General features: G+C 44.4%; 1 protein-coding gene across 3 annotated transcripts in view; it reads left to right on the plus strand.

The window, feature by feature from the left end:
- The window catches only part of rapgef6 (Rap guanine nucleotide exchange factor (GEF) 6), a 233,921-nt gene extending 208,566 nt beyond the window's left edge, over window positions 1-25,355 (plus strand). For 2 of the 3 annotated variants that reach the window (XM_080435375.1, XM_080435377.1), the window contains 10 exons: window positions 1,138-1,349; window positions 2,902-3,025; window positions 6,367-6,587; window positions 10,977-11,150; window positions 12,428-12,574; window positions 13,227-13,340; window positions 19,214-19,463; window positions 21,773-22,341; window positions 23,596-24,039; window positions 25,174-25,355. In XM_080435375.1, the coding sequence (XP_080291501.1) occupies window positions 1,138-1,349; window positions 2,902-3,025; window positions 6,367-6,587; window positions 10,977-11,150; window positions 12,428-12,574; window positions 13,227-13,340; window positions 19,214-19,463; window positions 21,773-22,341; window positions 23,596-24,039; window positions 25,174-25,196 (2,278 nt within the window). In that variant the 3' untranslated portion in view covers window positions 25,197-25,355. The remainder of the gene's footprint in view (window positions 1-1,137; window positions 1,350-2,901; window positions 3,026-6,366; window positions 6,588-10,976; window positions 11,151-12,427; window positions 12,575-13,226; window positions 13,341-19,213; window positions 19,464-21,772; window positions 22,342-23,595; window positions 24,040-25,173) is intronic. The other variant, XM_080435376.1, reaches the window with a different exon arrangement.
- The last annotated feature ends 2,041 nt before the right edge of the window (window positions 25,356-27,396 follow it).

Consider the following 27,396-nt stretch of genomic DNA (forward strand, 5'->3'; position numbering starts at 1 on the left):
GAGAGAGAGAGAGAGAGAGAGAGAGAGACTGCAGAGTGGGATTGGAAACATGACATCGCTGAGCAGAAAGAGAGGCCAGAAGCCTCTTGAAATCTATTCTACACAGTAAATGTAACTCTGAGAGTGTCTGTACAAATGGAACTGAATGGACCCTTATGGGTGCATTTGGCTCCATAACACTGTTGATTTTATTGTGTACTCTTTGAGTACACACACTGCCTTGAGAGTCGTTCATTCTTGCTTAAGATGACCAGCTAGAAAACATCGAGCGCTGTGCTGTTGTCAAAACAAATCTAAGGAAGTACATAGTTTTCTTACATTTCCTCTCACAGACAGGGCTGTGTCGGTTCCCTCTGATGAGCCAACCTGTTTCATCTGCAGAACAAACTGATATTCAGTTACTCTGTATAAGTAGTAGAATGGATTGGTACTTAACATCTGATGACGCAAACTTTTTTGCGTACATTATGTCAGGTTTTGATTGTGTGCGTGCGTGTGTGTGTGTGTGGCTCTAATCGTAAGGGAATCAGAGGAGATAATTGTAGCGTTCCTCTGAGCTGTTTTGTGGTGATTTGATTTCCTCCCTTACAGTTAAAAGCTGCTGACCTCAGCTGTTTTGTGACGTTATGTTCTGGTGCATTCTCTGCTTTTATATTACTGTTCTGATCTCATGTCCTCCGTTCACTATTCTGACATTGTCTGTTCTGTTCTTTATTCTCTCCTCTCCTCTCAGGGTTCTGCATCCAGTGTGTTGGTTTGTGTGTGGGATGTAGTGATGCCATAAAAGATGTCAGACCAGAGCCAAATTGCAAAAAACTTACAGCTAACTATTGTTTCCCTCTCTTTCTCTCTCCCTCCATCCATCCTTTTCCACCTCCCTTCCGTCTCTCTGTCTCCTCTCGTGTCTCTCTTTTCTGTGTCATCACCTCCGCCTGTTGTCCCGCTTTTCCCTGCATCCCTGTTTACCTCACGTCTCCATCGCTTTTCCTCCTTCTCTCTCTTCGTATTCCCTTCCTCCCTGTTTCTTTTGTGCTCTCTCTCTCCCTCTACTCATCTTTCTGCCACTCCCTCCTTCCCCCTCCATACCCACTTTCACCCCCCCCCTCTCCTCTTTCCTTTCCCCCCCCCCTCCTGCAGTGGTCTGAACCTGGCTCCGGTGGCTCGTCTGCGGAGCACGTGGGAGAAGCTGCCCAGCAAGTATGAGAAGCTGTTCACGGACCTGCAGGAAATGTTCGACCCGTCCAGGAACATGGCCAAGTACCGCAACGTGCTGAGCAGCCAGAGCATGCAGCCGCCCATCATCCCTCTGTTCCCCGTGGTCAAGAAGGACCTCACCTTCCTACATGAAGGTTCGAATCTCGGGTGTTACGCACGCACACATACTGTAGATCACTGTTTCCTGAACAGCACCCATTTGTGGGTCTCGAATCCATTTCCGTGGGTCTTGAGTGAATATCTCTTTGTTTTTTGTTTCCTAAATTTTGTCATTAATTATTTATTTTAAGATTTTCTAAAGATTTCCACAAAAATTCAACATGAAAACACATTTTCATGAGTTGAAAAGAAATTTAAACATTTTCCAAAAATAATTTCATGAATAAAATAAAACAATTTCCCTAAATCAGAAAACAAATGTTTAAGATGCAGTGAAAATAGCAGATCTGCGAGCTCGCAACGTGGCACGAAGCGACACGTTGTGAGCTTGTAGATCAGCTATTTTCCACTAGTTTGGGTCCCGGGCAAACATCTCTTTTCTCTTTTGGCTCTTGAGCTAAAATGTTTGGGAACCACTGCTGTAGCTTGGAGGGATGGATGGGAATAATGACGGTTTAATTAGATGGTACACAGGGGACTGAGAGAGTGTCAGGGATGACATATGGGCCTGTAGTTTGAGGGCGGTACTCGGCAAATGCATGCAGGCGCTAACGAGTTAATGAAATTCACAAGTTTGTGTGTCTAAACCATCACTGTGGATGTGGCGTTACGGACGTGTCAGAAATGTTTCGCTGACAATGTACAGGTTTAACTAATGACAACCATATCTAACCAGCAAACAAATATAATTTCAGAACTTAAAAAACTTGATTTAGAAAAGATTTAGCAGTTTTTTATGAAAATATCAGTAATCACTGGCTAGGACTCAAACAACACGTCGAGCTCTATAAATAGACAGTTTGTTATCACTATACCTTCCTAAAGTGCTGTTCTCTACCCTTTAAAAATATTATAAAAGTATGCAAAGCACATGCATTTCTGAGTTAAATCAAAGAAGCGGGAAAGCTGAAGGTCCAGTGTGAGGTGGAGGACATCTTGTTTTTTCTGCTTCCTCTGTACCAAGCAAAAGGTAAATTTCAGACCCACTCAGGAGTTTTACTTCTGCTATCAGCTTATTGTACAGCCTATAGTATCAGAAATACAACAATGCTTTCCGATTAGTTTTTTTCTTTTTTTGCACGTGACTTCCCCTCTCTCACTTTCAGATAACCATACAGCCTATCGTTGCAACCAACAAAGGAAGCTGCCTTACGTTAACTTCTCACTTCCCTTTCTTCTGGGCATTATCTTAGAACATGTCCACGTTAGGAATGGAAGAGAGGTGACTTCTATTATTGTGCAAGTTCAAAGCGTACTACGGTTTCGACGAGGCCTTAGCACCAGGGGACTAAAGGACAAAAGAAGCAGAGTTAGTGAAATGATAAGTGGAGGACAGGAACAAAGATGTGCATTAATGTGAAGAAGACTCTTGTACAGTTAGATAAGACATATTGCATACTCACTGGCTCTGTATCTGCTTGTGTGTGCGTTATCTGTGTGCGTGTGTGGACGTGCTTGTGTGTACACCTGTATGTACTGTGTGTGTGTGTGTGTACACGTGTGCATGTATTATGCATGACTTCCCAGGTAACGACTCTAACATTGATGGTCTGGTGAACTTTGAGAAGCTGAGGATGATCGCTAAGGAGATCAGACACGTGGTCCGGATGACCTCCGCCAACATGGACCCCGCCCTGATGTTCCGACAGAGGTAGGACCCCCTCATGCATCCAGCCGTTTAGTTTTCCTTAGCTTTATCCCCTTCTGTTGGAGAACAGATACCAGGAGACGTATTAATAGGGCTTCACCTCCTGCGATCAACTTGGCTAGCTCGCTATGGATAAAATAAAGCAAAGTTCTGGGATCGATTTTCGTGTGCTTGCCGTCAACTTCTTTTCCCACAGTTTTAGTTTTTTACCATCCAAGCAACTTGCATTTACATTTTTAGGAAGTTTGAAGGCTGCAGCATACTTCTTGTCGAAACAAAGTTATATTGTAAAATCAAAATGACGTCATTATGGAGAAAACGCATTGCTTTGTCGAAGTTCGCCTCAGCAGTTCTTGCCGAACATCATCGTAGAGAGACCAATGCGAACACCGTGTTTGATTGGTAAGAATTGATTTATATTGTTTTAAGTACGCAATCTGCCAGCAGAGTACGATGGACAGTTTTGAAGAAAAGGTTGTCTGAGGAGGTTAGGAGGTACAAACCTCTGAGTAACTTAAATAGGATTAAGTTAATGGGGTCAAACAGTAGCGCCGGAGGACACTAAATGTATTGGCGTACTGGGGAGTGTTATCAGAACCACCACCATCACCACCATCATCACCACCACAACACCCTGCCTCCACCTGAATCCTTTCACAGCAGAAGCAGGCACAGGCACTGGGTCCGGCTCTCATCAATTCCTATTCACTTCCTGCTCAGTCCATGTCATCTCAATTCAGTTACATTCAACCTTGTCCCCTGGAATGTAATGACACATGACATGGGTTGACCGGAGCTGAGATAGAATTGATACCGCCCAATGCGGTGTTTCAATCACATCACAAGTCCTGCGTGTCTGTCACTCTCATGATGCATGACTGCCCCCTGCAGACACTCTCCCCACACTGCAAGCACAGATTGGCTTTGTGAAGACGGTACACAGTGGGCCAGATACTCGAGGCATGTCCTCTGGTCAGAATTAATTTAGTCATTTTTAGCTCAACGCACAATCGGCGCACAGCTTTACATATAGTCACCATGTCACTTAGGTGTATAATTATGTCATGTTCTAAAGAAGAAACTCAACTCGAGCACACACTTGTCACCTCTGCATTGATTTATAAAAAAAACTAACATTTTTGTCACAAGTACCTTTGTTAAGATCAGGTTGAAACGTCAACCTTTTGTAAGCACTTAAGCCCTATATACTTATCGTGCGACGAAAAAGCTATACAAAAATGGCTAATCTACATGTTCATAACGTGTTGTGTTGTGAATTTGTAGATCAGCTATTTTCGCAATTTATGAAGCTCCTTAACTACCTTGTCTTGACAACGGTTGAACATGGTTAATAAGTCAACACAGAGGTGATATGTGTGGAATTACCTTTTTAATTTGGAATTGGATCTTGATTCCACATGTGTGTCGCTACTTAAAATTATGTTGTGAACATGAAAGTTGATATGAGCATCAATACATTATCCATGAACGCATCATTTAGCCGCTATGAAGCTCTTCTGAAGAAGCTGTGAATGTCCTGTAAAAACAAGCCAGAGTTGATACTACAAGTGTTGTCACTTTCTACACAGCATGTGAACTTACAGTTGATATGGGGAGATGTCCGACAGTATGTCTAGTGTCTTCCCATCTCCTACCATTTCCTGTGTGTCTGTGGTCATGTGACCTCTACATAGTCCCCCCCTCCCTCCCCCCGCCCCCGCCCCCGTCCTCGACCTTTGACACTGTCTTTTAAACCACGCTTCAATCTTCCACACCTCTTGCTTGCAGGAAGAAGAGGTGGAAGAGTTTAGGGTAAGTTCTCCCCCACGTAACCGGTTACGACCGGTTCGAGGCGGTTTCGGTGTGGGCCGTTCAAGGCCACCATGCACTCCCCCCCCCCCCCCCCTCCTTCCCTCCCCTTACCATCCTGTTATCATCTGCCAACATCGAGCTCTGCATGTGAGATTAACCCTTTCATTTGCAGTGTCCATGCGAGCCTGTGCTGAGATCCATCTTTAAAAAACGGTTCATTACGTCACCTTGTTTGTCTGTATTTACACCTGTTGGACCCGGGTCAAATAGTGGCGGCAAAATGGTTCTTGTGGGCGGGGCCTACCACGTCAACGACAGTTCAGATAGAATCACAGAATAAGTCACACTCTTTGGTCGTTGGTCGAAAGTAATCGAATTGTTTTATTTTATGTTTCACAATTATGTCATTAACATCTTATTTGGTCAGCTGTTGTACCTTGCCCTTGTCTACTCACTGTTAAGCCTGATTATACTTTGTGGAGCAACGAAGCAAAAATTAAGCATTACACAATGGTTAGTAACCAGAACATTGTACAACATACAACATATTGTACTTACCATTTGGCCAAAGGTGTGGCACTGTTAAATAAATGAGCAATAAAGACATTAATAAAATGATTAAAAACATATTGGAGAAAAATAAATCACAATAATTGTGATGATCATTTTAGCCATTATCATGTAGCCCTGGGTCACTCATATGGAAAGTATCATACAATCAATGGTAAACATTTGGGACACTCAAAGTCAGTTGTTCCCAAACCTCACCCATGTAGCATCTGAATGCTGTAAAACAAACCATAACAAAAGTATAAATTATGGTAAGAGCCATTTGGTCCGGGTCCAGCGCTGTAATGTCTGCATCCTGGCGTTTTGTCTCCCATATTGAATGTCCAAAACTTTTATCCCCTAACCCATTTAATGTTTGCCTCCATCTGACAGAATGTATGTGTTTATAGCATGATGCACCAGCAACAGCACCAAAAACAAAAACCTATGTACCTCCCCTTAGTGCATGGTCCTGTTTAACCTGCTATGCTACCCAACACACACACACACACACACACACACACACACACACACACACACACACACACACACACACACACACACGTGCAGACGCTAACTGTGTAGGACAGAGAGTCATGGAAAATAAGATAACTTTTACATTGTTTTTTGTAAAGGGGGGTGTAAATGGGGATGGGGGAGGGGCGACAATGTCCGACAGTGAACTGACCCGTACTTCCTTTCTTCCTTTACTCTTCATCTCTCTTCCTTTACTCTTCATCTCTCTTCACCTTTCAAATCCACCCACTTCTCTTCTTGTCTTCTCATCTCCTTCATTTTCACGTCTTCACTTAATGCTGCTTCCATCCCTCCTCCATTTCCTCCCCCACCTCCTCCTCCTCTCGCTCTCCTTCTCTCTCTGTCTCTCTCTCCCTCCTCTCTCTTTCTCTGTCTCTTCTCTCTCTCTCCATCTTTCCCTCTCCCTCCTTTCTCTCCGTCTCCTGCTCCTTCTCTCTCTCTCTCAGGTCTCTCAGTCAGGGCAGCACCAACTCCAACATGCTGGACGTGCAGGGCATCGGCCACAAGAAGCGCGTGCGCCGCAGCTCGCTGCTCAACGCCAAGAAGCTGTATGAGGACGCCCAGATGGCCCGCAAGGTCAAGCAGTACCTGTCCAACCTGACGGTGGAGACGGACGAGGAGAGGCACCAGCTCATGTCCCTGCAGTGTGAACCAACCTACAGCACATGTGAGTCTAATCCTGAGTGTTTCCCAACACAGTGGGTCGGGACCCATATGTGGGTCGAGAACTCAGCGAGTTGTGGTGCTTTTAATACTTCAATAAGCTCGGTTTATACTTCGACGCGCGACGGTACCGCGCATCGAAAAACCGATCTACAAACCCACAACAAGTCACATCCGCAACCCGTTGTGGGTTTGTACATCGACGATACCGTTGTGCGTCGAAGCATAACTCAGCACAGATATAACCGCCATAGAAAGTGAAGCTCACCAGTTGGAATCAGCAGCTCTGTGTGTGTGTGTGTGTGTGTGTGTGTGTGTGTGTGTGTGTGTGTGTGTGTGTGTGTGGTCTGCTGTGTCTGACAAGCATGTCTGCATTGTATGTAACAATGTTCTGCCATATAGGCACTTTGTAATTGGCTGTTTTCCTATTGTCTGACTGCATTGGCAGTGTTTATGTCCTTTGTACAAGGCATTCTTGTACTTCTGTTTATGTGGATATAAATGTTTCGTGTGTGTGTTTTGTTAAGGTTGTGAGCATTATGCGGTAGCTAGACTTGGGTAACAGCAGTGGCAATGCAGTGGTATCGCGCCTTGATATAAAACCCCACACACAATACATATGTTAACAATAATGCACATGGGAACATTTTCAGACCTTTTTGTAGCATACTGTGTCATTCTTCAACCCATTCCTGTGTGTGTTCAGATAGCTTGTGTTATTTGAATTTAGTTGAAGCCCACGGCTTACTGTTTTCCTGGGAGGTTTGGAGGTTTAATTACCATGAGGATTTAGTTTTTAATTAAACAAGCAGGTGTTTTGGTGAAGTCAACTGAGCTGAAACCTCATGCTGGAGGGAACCTTGTGGTAGTAGACTGTGCTATTATTCCCTTATGTGAAATATGAGTATTTATTACTGCCGTGTACTGCCATCTAGTGGTATGTAAAGTGTCCTGCAGGACATAAAAAACAACTGTAAATGGATCCATTAGAAGAGAGGAGGTAGACTGTTAATGAGGCAGCTGTTTTATAAAACTCAGAACGTGCCTGTAAAACAGCACATTTTGTGTTGATCGCCACATTATCACTGCTCAATACCCATACGTCTGCCAGACACCAGATGCCAGCCTATATAGTTCTGATGTACCCAGAATGTTAGATGAGTTCACTTTTCCCAGAAGTTTTGGCACTTAGTGATTCTCAACCTTTTAATTCCATTTGATACAATATGCATTAGGCCAGTGAATATCAACCCTGGTACACGGACCCATTTTGGTCCGCGAGTACTGCTGAGGTGTTCCGCGCCGTTTGAAGTAAGTGTGAACTCAGCCCCTCGAGAACAATAGCGAGCGGCGATCGTCCGTCAATCGTTACGGCCATCATCCGTCTCACACTCAGCCACGCCCGAGCCGAGTCCATTCAGTGTAGCGACCATCACCCATAGGAATGCAAATATGTTGTCCTACCTGGTACTGTATAAAGGGGCACAGGGGTACATGCTTTGGCACTCAGTATTATTACTACATGATGAGAGCCCCACTAGCAAAGAAGAGATGCACCCAGGGCCAGAAGACGCTAAATTTCGCCGTCATCAACAAGACATTGCCGCCGCCAAATCCTCCTGCAAGCAGAGCTGCCGGTGTGTCCGGGCCACCTCGACCTGCCGACGAGCTGGCCGCACAGGGCAGCAACAGCAGCACACACAACAGCACCGCCGCCAGCGTCCTCGCCGTGCCGCCGGGAACAACAACGGCGACAAGCAAGACGACTAGAGCCAACAGACGGTACCGTGATGACTACATGAAGTTTGGCTTCACTTTTATGGGGGACCCATCTAATGCTATTCCACTGTGCATCGTGTGCGGAGACAAGCTTGCAAACAGTGGTATGGTTCCCAGTAAGATGAAACGTCACCTTGAGACCCACCATGGAGAAATCGCCACAAAGGACAAAGACTATTTTGTGAGTTTGAAAGCTACTAAGGCGAAACAGAACGCAAAACAGACAACTGCATTGTTACGCAGTACCACCAGCACCAAGGTTAATGACAGAGCTCTGGAAGCTAGCTACCAAATTGCAGAGCTTGTGGCGAAGTTAAAATTGCCACATGCAGCGGCAACATACATGTTGGCAGGAGCCAAAATCCTGGCTAACGTAATGTCGGGACCAGATGTTGCAGCGGAATTCGATAAGGTGCCGCTCTCAAGCATGACAATTGGCCGACGCATTGAAGACATGTCTGCAGACATTGAGAGTGCTGTCATAGAAAAGATTGTGACTAGTGGAAAGTTTGCACTGCAGCTTGACGAATCAACAGATATAAGTGGACACGCACAGCTGTTGGCAAACGTGAGATTCATTGACGGAGACGCCATCAGAGAGAATTATCTGTTTTGCAAACAACTGCCTGGGAAAACAACAGGAGAGGAGGTTTTCCGGGTGACATCGGAGTATTTGGAGCAATGGAACTTAAGCTGGGAAAGCTGTGTCAGTGTGTGCACTGATGGGGCTGCATCTATGACCGGGCGATACAAGGGATTTGTAAGCAGAGTAAAAGAGAAGAATCCTGGCGTCCTGGTTACGCATTGCTTTTTACACCGTGAGGCGCTGGTTGCAAAGTCTTTACCAAAAGACCTCTCAGCTGTGTTGAATGATGCGGTAAGCATCGTTAACTTTATTAAAGCACGACCTTTGAAAAGCCGGCTGTTCGCCACCCTGTGCGAGGAAATGGGGGCGGAACACAAAACGCTGCTGCTGCACACCGAAGTACGGTGGCTTTCCAGAGGGAAAGTTTTGTCCCGTGTCTATGAACTGAGGGAGGAATTACAAAGCTTTCTGGCTGCTGAGCAATCCGACTATGCAGACCTGTTCGCAGATGAGTACTGGTGTGCAAGACTAGCATACATGGCGGACATTTTTACCCATCTGAACGAACTGAACAGGCGAATGCAAGGAAAAGATGAGAATATCCTCACAAGCACAGATAAACTGACGGGATTTCGGGGGAGACTGAAACTCTGGCGTCAGCAGGTGGATAAGAGCACGTTTGCGATGTTTCCCCTCATCAACACTGGACACACAATCACTCGTGCTTTGCGTGGGGTCATTGCTGAGCATTTGAGAAGTCTCGAGGAGAAATTTGCCTTTTATTTTTCCTATATATATTTTTTCAAATCTTTTTGAGTTTTTAAAGTATTTTTCTGGGAAGGTGAATCCAACTCCTCTGCACATTGCAAGTTTATATATTTGTAGGCCAAATTGAACATGTGTGTGCTGTTTTTTTAGTTCAAGGTTTCTTTATTATGACATCAAAGCAAAACAAGTTGTATGTTTCCAAAAATAAATCAGTGAAACTGAGGCACTGTCTCTTTCCTTTTTTTTCATCTTCTCCATTCATTGCACTGACCCAAGTTTATATATTTGTAGGCCAAAGACATTTTGTAATGTTCAAGGTTTCTTTATTACATCTTGTGTACATGAGAGTAAATATTTTGATATATATATATATATATATATATATATATATATATATATATATATATATATATATATATATAATTATATTATATATATATATATATATAAATTATATATATATATATATATATATATATATATATATATATATATATATATATATATATATATATATATATATATATATATATATATATATATATATATATATATATATATATATATATATATATATATATATATATATATATATATATATATATATATATACACACACCGTATATCTAGGTGTGCCCTGGGATATTTTGGCTATGCCAGGTGTGCCCTGGCACCCAAAAGGTTGATATACACTGCATTAGGCCACTGACCCCATTTGATTTTTATTTATCTCTGGGACCCCAATCTACACTCTAAAATCTCAGTGGGAACCAAGAGGTCCATTCAGGTCCATTTTGGTTCTGTTTGTACACTCTGGGAGTTAAAGAGCATTTGGTTCCTAACTATCAATCATTTAGCTGTGGAACCCCTGGAACCCCTTAAGGGTGACTGGGGGTTCCCTATCAAAAGTGGGGTCTAGGGACCCCACTTTTCAGGGGGACCCCAGTAAAATGAGGAACAGTTTAACCCTATTTATTTTTTTCGGCTATTCGATAATAGCCTATCTGCAAGCTGCATGGGTTGTGAGCTTGTAGATCTGCTATTGTCGAAGCATTTTGAAAAATCATTTAAACACACAACACAAATCTCCTCTTATGGGGTTCCCTGGCATGAAATCCTTTCAGATGGACGTCCTTCGCCGAATACATATCAATTTAGGAGGCCTTGACGTGAACATTTTGATCACCACTGCTTTAGATGACTAGGAGCGCTGCCTTGACGTTGATGAATTGTCTCCCCTTGTGTCCTGGCTGTGGGCAGTGTCTAAGAACCTGAGCGAGAGGCGCTCCACCAAGTCGGACATGTCCCCCGTGTCCCTACGTTCGGCTCTGCCCTCGGGAAAGACGCAGAACCGGGTGTCCCAGGTCCTACAAGTGCAAGTCCCACTGTATCCCCTGCGCAAGAAGAGCACAGCTAAGGACATCGCCTCCACCAGTAAGCAGAAACTTAAATCTTGTACTTCTGTTTCATTGTGTGGTCCGGTTTTCCATCTATTTGAGTCTTATTTTCTGTTGTTTCTTTCTTTTACGTTACTTCCTGGCTGTGCACTGCACAGCTTCAACTTGGCTTAGTGTTAAATCTCTCAACCATGAGCTTGTATTAGTTTGTGTGTAAGGATATTTTCCTAAACCCGCTCTGCAAAGCCTTGCAGAGCGGTCCTATCAGACCAGGAATTGTACTTTCTAGTCAGAATTTTAACACATTGAATGCCAATCGCGTAGATCTACGCGAACCTATTTAAAGCCGCAGCGTGCCAATCGCGTAGATCTACGCGAACCGCCGATTCGCGTAGAGTTTTCCCCAGGTGCACTTTCGGAATTTTTTTATCCATTTCCGGTTCCGGTTTGAAGACCGGAAACAGAATTATTCGGGTTCCGTTTTTTTCGATCGTATCCGCTTCCTGTCTGGGATCCTGTCTAAAACTCGATTTTCTCGGTTGTTGTTTTTCTCCTCGCTGATCACTGTTTAGCGTTCACCGCTGTATCTTCAAGATGGCGGCTCGGATTTGGAAAAGGTTTTCGCTGGCCGTTTCACACAGATCCCCTGTGTGTTTAGAACCAAATGAACGCGCACTTTTAACTTATTTAGCGAGGTCTGTGGCGACATGAAAAAAACAAAAAAACAACAATAAAACGCTGGCACTGGTGAGTACATTATGATATTAACCTCTGGCATGGAATGTGTTGTTAATGGTCACAAAAAACAACAAACAAAACAGGTAAATAATCTCCCAAGTGCTGCTGCTCAATATCGGGACAATCTTCTCTTCCTGTTTGTTTTGAGGCCTTTGCACACCGCGGAGGGCGACGAATAAACAACTCGAAAAGGCATCAGAGGAATATTTCACATCAAACTATTCCCATAGTTGATGCCTCATTGATACAGGTTAACTTTCATTCACAGTGAAAATCATTAAGTCACGTTAAATTACGTTCTGTGTGGATGTACTAATGACACACACAATAAAAATTAATCGCACAAAGACAAAATCACTCCCGGTGTGTAAAGACCTTTCAAATGTTTCATTGTTTTTATTAAAAAGATTCTTAGAAGACCAAAAGTCCATAACTGTAGTCCAGTTCAGTTTTAGAGTTGCGTACAACAGATATGTCTGTATGGACACGAAACGAATTTACCTTTTTGTCATAGTTGCACTACTCACTCCTCTGTAACCTTGCTGTGACCTTGCTATGATCGCTTTCCCTCCCCAGACTCCAGCTCTCCCCAGGTAATAAAGAAGCCTCCAGTCAGCTCAGCAGAGGAGTGGAGCTCCAAGAGGCCGTGTGAGGACACCGTGTCCACCGTCTCCTCCCTTCACTCCAGCCCCACCGTGTCTCCACAGGGCTCTCCACGCAAAGGTCTGAACATGAAATGTTACTTGATCGATTAATTGCCATACAAATAATTGTGACTAATGATTTAATTGTGTTTTGGGCATTTTAACACATTGGAACAGAAATGGGCATTACAGTTCTGTTTGGCTTTAAGGTGGTGGTCATAATAAAATGACCACTTACACAATGCACAACCACTTAAGCAACGGTTCGGTCAATAGACCTTCTTCAGGCTTTGTTAACAAAATTTGCACTGGGCAGATATGACAAATAACTTAAATATACAAAGAAATGACCGACAAAGACCGATGCCAATAATCAAAATAAACAATGTGCTATGGCCAAAATAGGGCATATTATTGAATAAAATTCAAAATATAGTGGAAATAGCCACAAGCTGGAATATTTAATGTTTGAAAATGTATGAACATTTTTCAACATGGAAATGATTATGACAATCATAATTGCAATTAGGCCTAGTCTGATCCACAGGACATAACCTTTTTCACAGAAAATGGAGAAAAACGACTTTTATGAAATTTAGTCAAGATTACACGGATGGATGTTTTATATTAAAATAGAAAAAAGTGAGCCATGTTGCATGTTTACAAGTATTCTCTGTTTCCGTTCTCTCTTCTATCTCGTCCCTGCCGTCCCTCATCCCTCCTTCCACCAGTAGGGGGCGTGCACAAGTCGCAGAACTCCAGCCAGATGAACCTATCGGGCTCGTCGTCCTCGCTGACCAGCGACGCCAGCACCAAGGCTGTCAGCCTGCGCAGCTACGGCATAGGTGGGGGTCTCCTCCACAAGAGGATCCTACTGATGACCAGACAGCACAGCCGAGACCAGTACAGGAGAGAGGAAGAGGATAGAGGAAAGGAGAGAATAGATGAGGAGGAGGAGGAGGAAGTGGGGGATGAGAGAAGAGGGGTTGAGAATGAGATAGAGGCAGGCTTGTTTCCTTCAGAGCAGGGAGATCCTCAGATCCACCTCTGTCCCCAGGGAGATCCCGATCAAGTGCTGCTAGGGGCGAGACCAGGAAGCCTGGCCCAGAGAGGGACAGGCCGGCCGGGGAGGATGACTCCCGTGGCCCGCCGCCGGTCCCTCTGCCAAGAACCTGGGCTGAGGCCCAGGCTTGCCTGCCCTCCTCCCCAGCCGCAGTTGACCATAAGCCCAGGACGGGGGGATCCGGGCAGCCCCCTTAGACCTCCGCAGCCCTCCCTCCGCAAAAGGTTGGGGTCACCGTTCAGGATGCTGAGGCAGCGGAGTCGCTCAAGAGAGAGGCTAGTGGCGGTCAAGCCCCCCCTGGAAGCTGGGGATGGACAGGAGGAGATGAGGCCCTGTTCCCCCAAGAGAGCCCGGAGGTCGGTCAGCCCCAACCCCTTCCTCTGGCTCTGCAGATCCAAATACAGAGAAGAGACCTAATCGATTTCAATTGTGCGATCGGTCAAGGAAAGAATTATTGATTACATTGGACTGGGTGGGGGGCGTCAAAGAACAGGACAGCAGGTGGTATTTCACAGATTTTTTTTGATAGAGAGAGAGAGAGAGAGAGAGAGAGAGAGAGAGAGAGAGATAGAAGAAAAGAAAAGAACAACGATTTATTGAGGGACAATGAAACAACATCCCAGCCAGGGAAGAACATGTTAAAAGACACTTTGACATTTGCAAGGTGGAGGCCACTGATCTGTAATACTCTGCATGACTAATGTAAGAACGTAATAATATATGTGTCATTGCGATTCCCAAGCTAACTGAGCCCCAAGCTAGTTGAGCCCGAGCTCGTTAAGCTCGCTGTGATCTGCTGAGATGGCCCTAATTGCAGAGACTAAATTGTCATTGTCTCAGCAATTTTGGTGAGCACTCGTTTTGGTTCACTTAAACGTCCTGCGTACATGCAATTTGTTTAATCATTTGAAAACAAGACGGCCACACAGACAGCAAGGCCTTGAGGCGAGCTGTGCACATTGCGCAGGATGTTTTGTTGAGTGAACACAAATTGCTGAGACAAGGGCATTGTGCATTAGGGGCGTCTCGGCCAATCACAGCCATGGGGTGATGTTTTTCGTTCAGTGGCTTGGAAATTGTTAGGACGCGTTCACTGAGGTTGAAGCCACTTGGCGGCCATATTGGTTTGCCCTAAACAGAGTGAGGCCAGATGCACAGCTTACAGTTGTGAGACCTTTATGAAACAGGATTTGTAAAACATAACTAAACAACGTTAGGAGAAATTGTTATGTCTCATAATGTGTGATGTACTGTATCATACATATTTAGCACTATGGCTGTATTTAGGATGGTTATCTGTCAATAACAGTGGGTATTGTCATAAAATATTCATCTGTTGCTAATCGATCCAGGTTAGGTTTAGGCAGTCAAACTGATTATCTGAATCTAATCATTTACAAACAAATATGTAACATTTACATGATAGGGCTAGATATTAGTCTATCAGAGTTATTTTAATTTATTTTGCTTTTTTAATGTATAATAAGTGTTATTGATTAGGGACTAATTCCAAAATGCAGTCAGTGGCTTCACATAGTTTCATGGTCATCAATCCAGAGTTTATTATAGATGAGTGGTGCAGACCGGGGGCAGGGAGTGTTTCTAAAAAGTAAGAGACAGGTGTTTCAAAAACCCCTGTCCAGAGGGTTCCCAGCTAGGGTTCAAGGGGTTAGGTTGCAGAGCAGATACACAAAGATATTGCCCTACATTGCCTTTCCACTTCCATCTGTTCTTGCTTTCTATATTGCTCTGTTTTTTTTTGAAAATGTGTCTCCATCGACAGTCAAATGTAGCAAAAAGAGGAACTGCTCAAGAAACTTGTTTACAGATATAAAGCTTATGGAGGATGAAGACAAATGCTCCTAAAATACTTGAAATTGAAAGTGCATTGAACCGTGAAATCTGCATTCTTATGCAGTTACGGTAGAAAAAGAAAATAATTGATGATTCCTGTTTTGAATGGTGTTATTGTACATAGACTACCTCATTTTTACTTGGGAGTATTGTTTTAAATGTTATTGAATAGTTCAATAGTTGTTGGTTTTATAATAAGTTCAGTCCGTTCACAGTTATTCTCTGTTCTTACATGGAGACCAGTGGCTATTTTAAACAAATGTGTAGACGTAATGTATACGTGTGTCTCCTAAACAGACTTATTCTACTAAAGGCCAGAGTTACGCTAGTAGTGCAACAAATGTCAGGATGGCTCACAGCACGCTCTATCTGCATGTGCTAAGTCTCTTAATTCGCCTACATGGTCTACTGACGTTGTATACAGTAACAGAGCAATAACAAAATGAAAGGATTCATAGTTCTGTTAAAGGTGAACTAATCCCTAAGCAAATTGAGAGTTTGCTGCCATCTACAGGTTAAAAATAATCTAAAGGGGTTGGCTGATGTTGGTCCACTGTGATGTAAGCAGCATTATAGCTGCTGCTAATTCTTTTTTTTATAAGTGTATTATATTTAGGTGTGCGAATGTGATCATGACAATAGTATTGCCAAAACTTTCTCATTGGCATACCTACATGTAAAACACTGAGTTTCTAATTAATACATTAGCTGCAGCTGTGTGCCTTCAGATTATTAACCTTCAGATGGCAGCAAAGTCACTAAAGTGACCTAGAGTTTAGTTCCCCTCCAAGAATCCCTACCAAGTTCGTGATGTGACTTTAACCAAGTATTTTGTTTGTGTTCTAGTTTTTGTTGTCTTTCCAATAAATTGGAACTGGTTTATACTGCACTGACATTTTTCTCTTAGGTTTCCCCAAATGTACACATGGATTAAAGTTCTCAGTCGCTACTCGCTACATAGCTGATCTACAAGCTCTCAATTCGTCTGTGACGGCTATTTATCTTCCATAAAATCTTGATAGTCTCGGATGTTTCATATAAAAGCAAAGGTTAAAGCCTCAATCTGTGATTACTTCTCCTTGTTGACAGTATGTAGAACAGCAGGAACGATATCACTAAAACATCATGATGTTACATGTTGTGATAATTGTTTAGGAATCAGCGATAGTGAGTTATTTTGCTTTAATCCATGTGTACAAATTGATGCTAACACTACTACGCTATTAAAACTATCTCTGTTTCACTGTACAGTCCGGCAAAAACCTTTCTGATAACATTTTAGGTGGAAAATTTGCCCATGCAGTTGCTCAGTTCTGATTCACTTCACATTTATATCTAGTTAAAAAGTTAAACAGCATTCGGGAGTTTCCATGCAGTGTAAGGGAGTCTGTCTTGATGCAAATACACCATGACGCTAGTGACAATACTCTCTGACCAATCAGTAGTCTGCAGTGTTTTCACATCACATTACATACTAAAAAAGAACCAGGTACTTTTGCCTAATGGAATACCGAACTGCGGCATTGTCCCAGTCTCCCCAATTACCCCAACAATCCTCTGTTTGGACAAGGCATGACCTTTCCAATGGTCCCCATAGCATACAAACAAGCTGTCAGAGTGGCGAAAGCCAGCAGTGACGTGTATATAATGCAACTGCTGGCTGTGCCCTCGCAGGGCAGAGCCGTTATGCTGAATCAGCTTCCTCATCTTGCAGGCATGAGGGGTCATAAGCGGTCTGCTAAATTATCTCATTAGAGTAGGCCAGTGTCAACCCCTCTTTGAGAAGAATGATGGATTAGGCCAAAGTGCCACCCCTATGCCATCCAAGGCGTGAGGCTCACTCGCACGCTTTGCTAATGCCATCACCAGAATGAAAGCAACATTTGCTGAAGACCACTTCACCTCTGATTGCTCCAGAGGCTCAAAGGAGGGAGACAAAGGGCTTCCAGCACCAGAGGCAGGTCCCATGACGGAACCTTGACAGCTTGTGGGAAGTTCCAACGCTCAGCTCCTTAAAGAAACCAGGTCACCAGAGTGTGAAAACCCACAGTCTGGTTATCCACTCTACTATGCCTGGCTTAAATCGCAGCCAAGGATCTCATGGATAGGTACCCACCTATCCATGAACCCTATACCAGGCCGAAAATATTTCTCACCAAAACATGCCCTGGTGAAGGTTGCCTTTGATTTGGGAGATGAGCCCTAACAGCTGGCCACAGGCCCTCGGGGCCTGGCCCTTTGGGTCCATAGGAGGGGCAATACCCAGACTCCAACCCCTCTGCGTCTGAGGCGGGAGGTCCTTAGGTAGACATCAGGACAAGATGGCAGCTGGTGTCGTAACCTTGTGGAAGCCGCTGTCTTAATAGGGTTTTAGGTCCCTGTAAGTAGACAAACTGCTGCTGTTAGTGTAGATATTAGCCTGCAAAGCCCCCTGGTCATAAGGGCGAACACCTGGAGAGATGGATCACTGATGCTGCTGGATGCCAGAGGATTACAGGGACTTGGACGGGGCTAATATTGGCTTGGAAAGACAGTTTCCAACACACGGCCTATGCGTGCTCCTTCATCAAAACACTTCTCTAGAAAGTAATCTGTCATCCAACAGATGAGTCAATAGATGGCTCCATGGCTGGCATGTGTCCCAGTCTGTAAGTACTGGCATCCTGTATGGAAGCCAAGGCCCTGCTGTTGGTGGTGCGGCGAGAAAGAGATTTGGGGTCTGGTCAGCATTTTTAGAGCTCCCCAATGTATGGCTTGGAGGGCAGTATAGAAAAAGGTCCTGCGGTGGAACCTGGCTAAAGAATGCCTCTTCAGACGTGGAAAACACACCTGTCATTAGCCTTTCCATGATGAGACCAGTTATAACACTGGTGTAACAGCTTGGAGGTAGTGTAGCTGTGATTGTCTTATCATGGCCCATGGAGGACGAAACCTTTGCTCCACCACTGTTGCAGGGCTTCTTAAGTGAAAACATACTGGCTGTCTTCTTTTATCTCAACCTGCACTCGCGGATTGCCTGCTGCAGAGAAGATACAAGGGACATCTTCCATAATGACATGATCTTATGTACACTATATCCTATGCCAACATCATCCCAGGTCTTGTGACTTTGTTGATTTCAGGAGACCCACTCCCCCACAAATCTTGTTTTTGTGTGGTTGTGTTTTTCAATCTTACCCATGAAAACCCTGGTGGTTAATTGCACTCTGCATATCTCTAAAGCATTAATGCAATGGTTGCAACCTCTGACTGGACGACAGACTAACGTGGCTGCCCCATGTTGGTCTATTGTCCAATCAGAGGCTGAATGAATACATGTATAAGCGTGCATACCTAGTGTTTATGCTTGTCCTTGATGAGGCTTTGATTGGCGTGTGGTGTGTGACATCACACACCATCTTTTTGCATGAGCTGTGGCAAACCAGTTTTCAGTGAGTGCTTTTTTTGTTTTGAGTGGGTCTTTAAATACTGACCCGCGTGTGCAAGAGACGGACAACATCCGGTGTTTATCACTGCCTTTGGCGGTCAAGAAAAACAAAATAGAATTGTCATTTTTCTCAAAGGTTTCCCAACATTTACAAATCACTGCAAATTCCATCACATCTCATAGAAGTTCACATATACTATGTATGAAATCCCATCAGCAATAGTAAAAGATTCCGTCACCACCACCCGTTCCCTCTGTCACTTCCCATTCCCAGCATGGCCTGTGTCGGTTGCTCGGCTGTCAAACAGAAACAGAAAACCTCGAAATTACAACTTCTGTCTGCCTCACCTCTCCTCTCCCCTCAACACCCCCAGGCTATGCCCTCTTGCCAGCCGGTAAAGCAGACAACCTGTCCGACTCCAGTCACAGTGAGATCTCGTCTCGCTCTAGCATCTGTTCTGTGGACTCGGTGCCGGCCCCCGGGTTAGAGGAGAGGTGCAACAGTATCAGCAGGACCTGCACAGCTGCGGCTACAACATCTGCTTTCACCACCGCGACTACTGCTGCCGCTGCCGCAGACAACATGGCTATGATGCACGCTGAGTGCAGCCAGCCCAGCACAAGGTAATATACCTGTACATACCTGCAGGTTGTTTATTTGTCCATAGACATGCAAAAGTGTCACTTTTCAGCTACAGTCACCTTTTTGAACCCAAATAGGGCAATTGTGTGACACCTGACCCGAAAGAAAACAACATGTTGTCACCTTTTTCACCTCGGGGCTGTTTGCATAGCAGGACATGTACAGTAGTAGGTTCTCACACACTTTATACATGTTTAAGTACACAGATACACACAGTACAACCAGCTGTTAACAAGCAAACATGCGCACTCCGTAATTCTAACTTTAAAGTAAGCAACACAGCAGAAGGTGTTCTGATACATATACTGACAAGCAGCTGTCGACATACACGCAAAGGTACACACACACACACAAACACACACACACACACACACACACACACACACACACACACACACACACACACCTTAGGACAAAAGAGTATGATTTAAATTAAGTGCATTGCTACTGCTGGGTGAAAACAACACAAAGCACAAACGCACAAATTCTCAGTGGCCAACCAAGGAACCAGCGAGGGCAAAGATCACATGAGCCGCATGCTCAAATTCCATCTGTGGTTATCCTGACCTTCTGAAAGTTCAACAAGCTACAATATATACATTAATCATCACCAAGGAAGACAGATATACAGTCAGAAGCCCAATGTCACAGATATTCAGCATGGTTAGCTTAACTTTAACCACTTAAACCTCTATCTATATTTAGTAAAGCTGAGTTGGCTCTGTCCTTGGTCCGCTCTTTTTTCCCCCTCTACACCAAATCTCTGCACCCAAAATAGCTGATCTACAAGCTTGCTACGAGCTGATCTACAAGCTTGTAGATCAGCTATTTTCGGCAAATGTTTCACCCCAGAATAGAGCTAAAGATTTATTCAGCATATCTGCAAGGTGGTCTCATTGCCTGGCTGTTACGAGACCAAACAGCGTCATCAGCAATCTGTACGCCTCTAAACTCAAACACAAACATACACACACATACACAAACACAATTATTCCCAATGGTCCATGGACAACATAAGGACTACCAGACACAAACTCATTCCAACACCTAACCAATCCCCCCCCCCCCCCTCCTCCCCACAATAAGCACCCCCAATTTTCTCTCCCAGCTGGGTTCCAATTATGTCCTTTCCTCATTAAAGCCCCCAGAGCAGGAGTCGTAAACGCAGCAGGATTTTATTAGCGTCCCTCGTTGACTGTGCGGCATCTTCCTTTCTGCAGTAACAACACAGTCTATCTGTCTTAGTTATTTATTTATTTGTTTACTTATTTATTTATTAACACGGACAGCTTTTTAATCTGGCCGAGTAAACAACAGGCTTATTTATAGTGCGGTGTTTGTTTATTGTTCTTCCATGATCGGGCTGCTCCGTCCTCGTAAAGGAGAAACATAAACTATCGCTGGATGCAATAATCTGTCTGTTTCTCGGGTGTTATATCACCTTGGCAGCATTGTTATATGGCGTCCACCTGTTAATGAAATACGGTTCGTTTCATTGAGTGGCCGGTTTTTCCCCCAGTAAAACTGTGACAGTGAATCAAACTGTTTAGGTTTATGAAAAGCAGGCGAGGAGCAGGAAAAAGTTTCATTGCCGGACGCAGCGATAAATCACACAGCAAAACTGATCCCTAACAAGCTCCGATGCTGATTTCGGGAGAGAAGGGACTTTGACGTACAAAGCTGTGACTAAAGCCTCATTTATACTCCAGCGTAGAAAATGACAGCTTATTCAATCTGATATTCAGATTGAATAATCCGTTTTTTTTCAACGAGCGACACCGTGGTACAGAGAATAAATGAGGCTTTAAGCGTCTCAATCGACCTCAGTTTCACAGTGAAATAAAGCTGTTGGGCTGCTGGCCGTTGGAGATCGGCAGGGGACTCGCACCGTCATTTATCTAAAGGGCAGAACAACCTGAAGGTTGTCTGGAGACAAGCGGGTTGGATTTGACACTGAACTTTGCTCTGTTTTCATTTGTCTTCCTGCATGTCGTGTTTTTGTCGGTGCGTGGATGTGCCTTTACTATCACCTCCTTTACCTGTTTCACCTCTGTCATAGCAGCTCTCTCGCTATTATATATAAATATATATAAATTATATTATACTCATCTCCATCACTTCTCTTGACTCATAGTTTGCGCTGTATAATGACCTCACTATAACTTTTGTCATGCAAAGTTTAACAGTGTGTGTGTTCCTGTGTAGAGTACTAGAATACTATTGAATACTATTCCTCTGTATCACTCTTCCTCATCACTGTGTATGTTTTTCTTTCCCTCTCTGCCTCCAGTTCGTCGTCATCTTCGGCCCGGGGATGCGTGACGCGCGGCTCAACCTTCACCTCCTCCATCTCCACGGAGGAGCTGACTCCCGACCACACCTCGCTGGACTCTGTGGCCGACAGCGGGCGCGGCAGCTGGACATCCTGCTCCTCCAATTCCCACGACTCCTTCCAGAGTCTCCCCGTTTCCTCCTGCCGCCCGTGGGACCACGGCGTGCACGCGCACCCGCTCACGGCGCACGCACACCTGGGAGGCTTCAGGCACACGCAGCTGAGCGGCCCCATCCAGGAAGTGGACGCCGCGCTGATGCGGACGACCTCCTCGGCGTCCGACGATGACCCCGCCGCCCGGCGCCACTCGACGGTGGACGGCGGCGCGCAGCTGTCGCGGCAGAGCTGGGCGTCGTCCGGCTCGCTGTCGGACACGTACGAGGGGAGCTACGGGACGATAAAGCGCCGCAACGCCTCGGAGACCTCCGCCTCGCCCCCCAACAGCAACGAGGACGGACGGCAAAGCGCAGACGCCGCCGCAGCCGCCTACAAAACAGTGACGTCAAGCACAGAGAAGGGCCTGATAGGTGAGGGGCCGGGGTCGCCAGTATAGGGGGTCCCCACCACCGTCTGCAAAGGCAGCGTGTAACGGGGTGTTTCCATTTCATCTCAGTGTTAAGTGTGTACTTTCAGTGTGGCATGATGTGTGTGTGTGTGTGTGTTTGTGTGCGCACGCACATGGCTGTGGTAGAGTAAAGGTTGTTACACAGCAGGGGCGTGACAAATAAACCATCCAAAAATCGGTGGCAATTTCAAAACTATTCATAAAATTGGAGCCTAATTCATACAGGTTGATGCCTTTTGTGGTGAAAAATCGACGTGTACTAATTGCATTCTGTGCAGATGTACTGATAACACAAACAACATTGCAAAAAAACTATTTCGTGCAAATTAATCGCATGAAACCATCGCCCCTTGTGTGTAAGGACCTTAAAGCGTAATTTATGCTCCATTAACACGATGCAAAGCGTTAGCTACAAAATCGAAATATACAATATATTTTCAGCAAGTGACTGTCGTACTACACAGTATAAATGAAACAAGTTTGGTGCTGTGTAGATTCTCTCGTGCTGTGAGGTATAAATTGGCTTAAGCTTAAATTATCTCACTACTGTCGTGTTCTATTGTTTTAGTCATTTCTGTTATTCCAGTAAATGGAGGACAAATGTCATAACTTAGTTAATTTATTTATCAAACCTTTGACCACAGCACAGTATTCCTTGTTACATGTTTACCTTTCAGGGGAACTGAAAGGTAAAGGTAAAACTATGTTTTAGATTAGAACATCCACAAAATGGCAACGGGAGGCGGGTATATTCATTTAGACAACAAGAGAAAACTAGACACACACACACACACACACACACACACACACACACACACACACACACACACACACACACACACACGCTTGTCTGCTAATTTGTGGCATTTTTATGCACATTTTGTGCGCTCAGGCTAAGGGTATACGCCAGTGTTTTTGTCTTTCTGCTGCGGCCATCCATCCCTTGTTGCATTATGTATTACTTTTTTAGCATTATTATTATTTGGCACGTTCATGGTCACATGTCATGTTTGTGAAACATCACATTGATTTATTTTCTTCCGTTTTTTGTTTCTCACCCCCCCCAACCCCACCCATCCAAAATCCCTATTTCAACACCCTTCTCTCACTCCTCCTCCTCACCCCGTTTTGTCCCTCACTCCCTCACAATCCCTCCTTGGTTTTCCAAACACCTCCATCCGTCCCGTCAATCCCGTCCGTCCGTCCGTCCATCCAGTGTACTGTATCACCTCGCCCGCCAAGGATGAGCGTTATAGAGCCCCTCCTCCCACTCCTCCAGGCTATCAGGGGCTGGCTCTGGGGGACCTGGGCCTCACAGACGGAGTAATATTGGCAACAACAGCAGCAGCAGCAGCAGCGGCGGGAGCAGGAGGAGGAGGAGGGCAGGGAGGAGGTGTTCCCAGGCCTCCCCACCTCCGACCCCCAGACTACAGCGTGGCGATGCAGAGGAGCAAGCTGCTGCAGAGCCCCACTGCGGCTGGAGGGCTGGCGGAGGCTCGGAGGCTGGCTGGTAACCACCAACACCAACACCATAACCACCACCACCAACACCACCATCACCTGCATGAGGCCCGCACGCCAGGCGCCACGCAGGCGCAGGGTCCCTCGCGGCCGCCCAGCGTCTGCCTGCCGCCTCCGGGGCTAGCCGATAGTGAGGATGGTATGTACGTGTGTGCCGTATTACAATAGCGTATAGCATGTATAGCATGTAGCTTCGCATGCGTTATACATCCTTCTGGTGGATATCACGCGTGTCAGAAGGAACACGTGATTGTCTGTGCTCTGCCTAGGACTAACTGTAGTGTAACTGTAGAGTTTGCTGTGACAAAACATTTGCATAATGACTAAATGGGGGGGGGGTTCATTTCAGTTAGGTGAGGTTACGCAATGTTTTATCCAATTTTATTGATAGGAATGTTAACATCTTAGTGATTTTAAAAGTCCTCTCGACTGCTCCTGACATGTTGCTGACTGAAAATGCTTCATGAATTACTCTTACACCTAAGATGTACGACTTTTAAGATTAAGACTGACAGGGCCATTTTTAAAGATTTACTTACAAAAAAACAATGTCCCGTTATTCATCCATTATGAGCTACTGTACTGCTCACCTTAAGATGATTTGTAGTCTGGTACTAGATAAACTGTGCACATAAATCTGTTTTCAGATTTAGGTGTGTGCTGTACAGGTAGGTGCCTCTTTTATGCATGTTTGATGTTTTCAAAGTGGACTTTTGCGATATATTTATGATTTGCTTATAAGCCAGAAATGTTATAAATGAACATGTGATTTCGACCTAACATTGTGTCAGTCACGTTTACCCACTGACTAATGACACATTCTTTTCATTTCTTTCAGACCAGGTTCGATTTGTATGCGATTTTTTGCATCATCTGTATGTTGCAGTGTTTTGAGGCAGTAGACTACCGCCTGTGGAATGAGGAGGCTCGCTCATAGCACACACTTTTCCTAAGGGACGATAGGCTACTCTTCGTGTGTGTGTGTGTATGTGTGTGTATGTATACTGTCCTCCACTGTTTAGGGTTTTGGCACTCTTCTTTTTAATGTGGCTCCAGGATAGCAAAACATCAAACTGGGCCAATGAACTAAACATTGAGAGAACACAATCACCCTCACTACTTGATGACTGTTTTGTTTCATTCTGCAACATTTTCCGCAATTAATAGAATAACACGCAATGTCCAAGGTTGCTGTGCGTAACAATGTTACGAAACTGTGTGGATGCGTTTTTCTTCCTCCTAAAGATTTTTTATTTATGTTTTTGTTTTTCAGATGAACAGGTGTCAGCGGTGTAGAGATAGTGGTGACACACACTCAGACGTGCACTCACGTGCACTGTGGACGATAACGCCGTGTGGGAGGGGCCCCGGACCCCAGCTAACAGCCTGCTGCCATTGATCCTTCAGAGCACACTTATCCCAGGCCCCCTCCCACACCCCCGCGATGTGTGACATCATCACCATGGACCCATAATGCACCTGTGCACCGAATCATCACGCGACCGTCTCTCACCTCACAGGAATACAATCATATCCTTAAAAAAAGAAAAGAAAAATACATTTTAAAAAACAAAGGACGACGTAAAAAAAGAAAGGATTTTAGAAACTTTTTAAAAGAAACTCAAACGAGAACGGAACTGCGTGTGATGACATCACGTGTCATGAAATTAAGGGACAGGAAGAGAACGCAGGACTCGTAAAAGAAGGAAACATTTGGAGGTCGTACAGATGACAATGATGATACAAGATCACGGCGGCTCGCGAGAAGCACTCGACCTCCACGGAAAAAAAAACTGATCACCTCGTACCTCCATTTTTGCGCTCCACGCTCTCTTTGTCTAGAGGCATTTTACATCCTTTTTACAGTGTCAGTGTGTTGTACAGTGCTAACATTTTTGTAAAGTTTTTATTTTTATCGCAACTCTGAGCTTTAAGCTGTCTGCTGCAGAGAGGTTAGCTTGGAGAAGACCCAGGACAGAGAGACACAAAGGGACAGAAGGCTATAAGTCAATATTGGGAAATTTGGCTAATGGGTTTGTTTTCTTCTCTCTATTGTTGGGTCCATCGACAGACGGAATTGTGGCTTTAAACAATGGAAGATTAATATGAGACAATGGGGAACATATTTTGAGCTGATCAATACAAGCCTGTATTGTCTTATATTGAAGCATTTTGAAACAATAAGGACGGAATGAATCGCACATGGTTAGAATAATAGTGATGAACCGACTTTAGCTCGCTGTACCAGGAATGACAGTATTGCCCTTTATTCCTCGTGTTTGATTTGAGGAAAGTCCTCACGAGCCAAGAGAGACCCTCCACATGAGTAGTGTGTGTGTGTGTGTGTGTGTTGGAGGTGTTATGGGCCGCAAGGTGTGTGTCGAGCACAATTGTACCTTGATGAGCTTTATAAAACGCCGTCCGTCAGGCAGGTGTGTGTGTGTGTGAGTGTGCACAAGTCTCTCTTATCGCTCGTTCAAACTAAACGCGAGGTACTTTAGCGGCATGCAGCCTCCTGTCTGTTCTATAAAAGAATCTGTATTATAACTTGTTTTTAATGAGCTGATGAACAAATGCTTGCCGCTTCTTGTACAGTAAAAAAAGGTGTCGTTATTTTATTGCCGTAGCTGTAATCAAACAATAACTTAGCAGTTTATGCACACATACGCGCATGCATGCATGTGCATACACACACACACACACCAAGATGTTGGTGTGCTGTACACAGTGGAATGCCTCCCTCAGTAGTAAAACAGTGTTTACACGTACGCTTGCACATTTTGTTTACAGGTTTTATTAGACGAGCAGTTGTCTATGAAATTACAAGCAGAAATGTAAATGTATGACGTTCCGGGTTAATTTGACCTCGTGAAATCATTTTATACAGTAGGACTTTGCGGACGCGGTGTAAACAACACTTTTATTTTGTTTAGTTTTTGTTTTACTACAGTACGCGTTTTGCAGTGTACCTCTTTCATCTCACCCACATAATGTCAGCTCAGCTTCCCTTCTCATTACAAAAGACGAGACGGGAACGACAGCACAAGACCAGCGGTCGCTCCTAATCAAGGGGATTAATGTATTTGACTGTCTGGCTCGCATCACTCATCCCTGTTCACCTTAAAAAAAAGGAGTACATTTTGTAGAATATTTAGGGCTGGGCGATAAAGGATTAGATATCACAATATTTTTGACAAAATACCTTTATTGATATTGTGACGATGGCATCGTATTGTGATGATAATATCAATGTGATTATTTCCCCCCCCCGCTATATAGTGAATAGAGAAAACGTGATGTGATGCGTTAACTTGTATATCGGTTATTTTTGAAAGATGTTTCACAATTTCTGAAAGTATGAAATAAGGCTGAGTGATTAAAACCAGAAAAAGGACAGCACTTATGCCATTTCACAATATTGCGAAATCCAAAATCACACTCGATATCTGGTCTCGATATATTGCCCAGACCTAAGAATATATTTGCTAGAAACAGA

Source organism: Gymnoscopelus braueri (assembly GCF_963280865.1).
Source record: "Gymnoscopelus braueri genome assembly, chromosome: 8".
NCBI lineage: Eukaryota > Metazoa > Chordata > Actinopteri > Myctophiformes > Myctophidae > Gymnoscopelus > Gymnoscopelus braueri.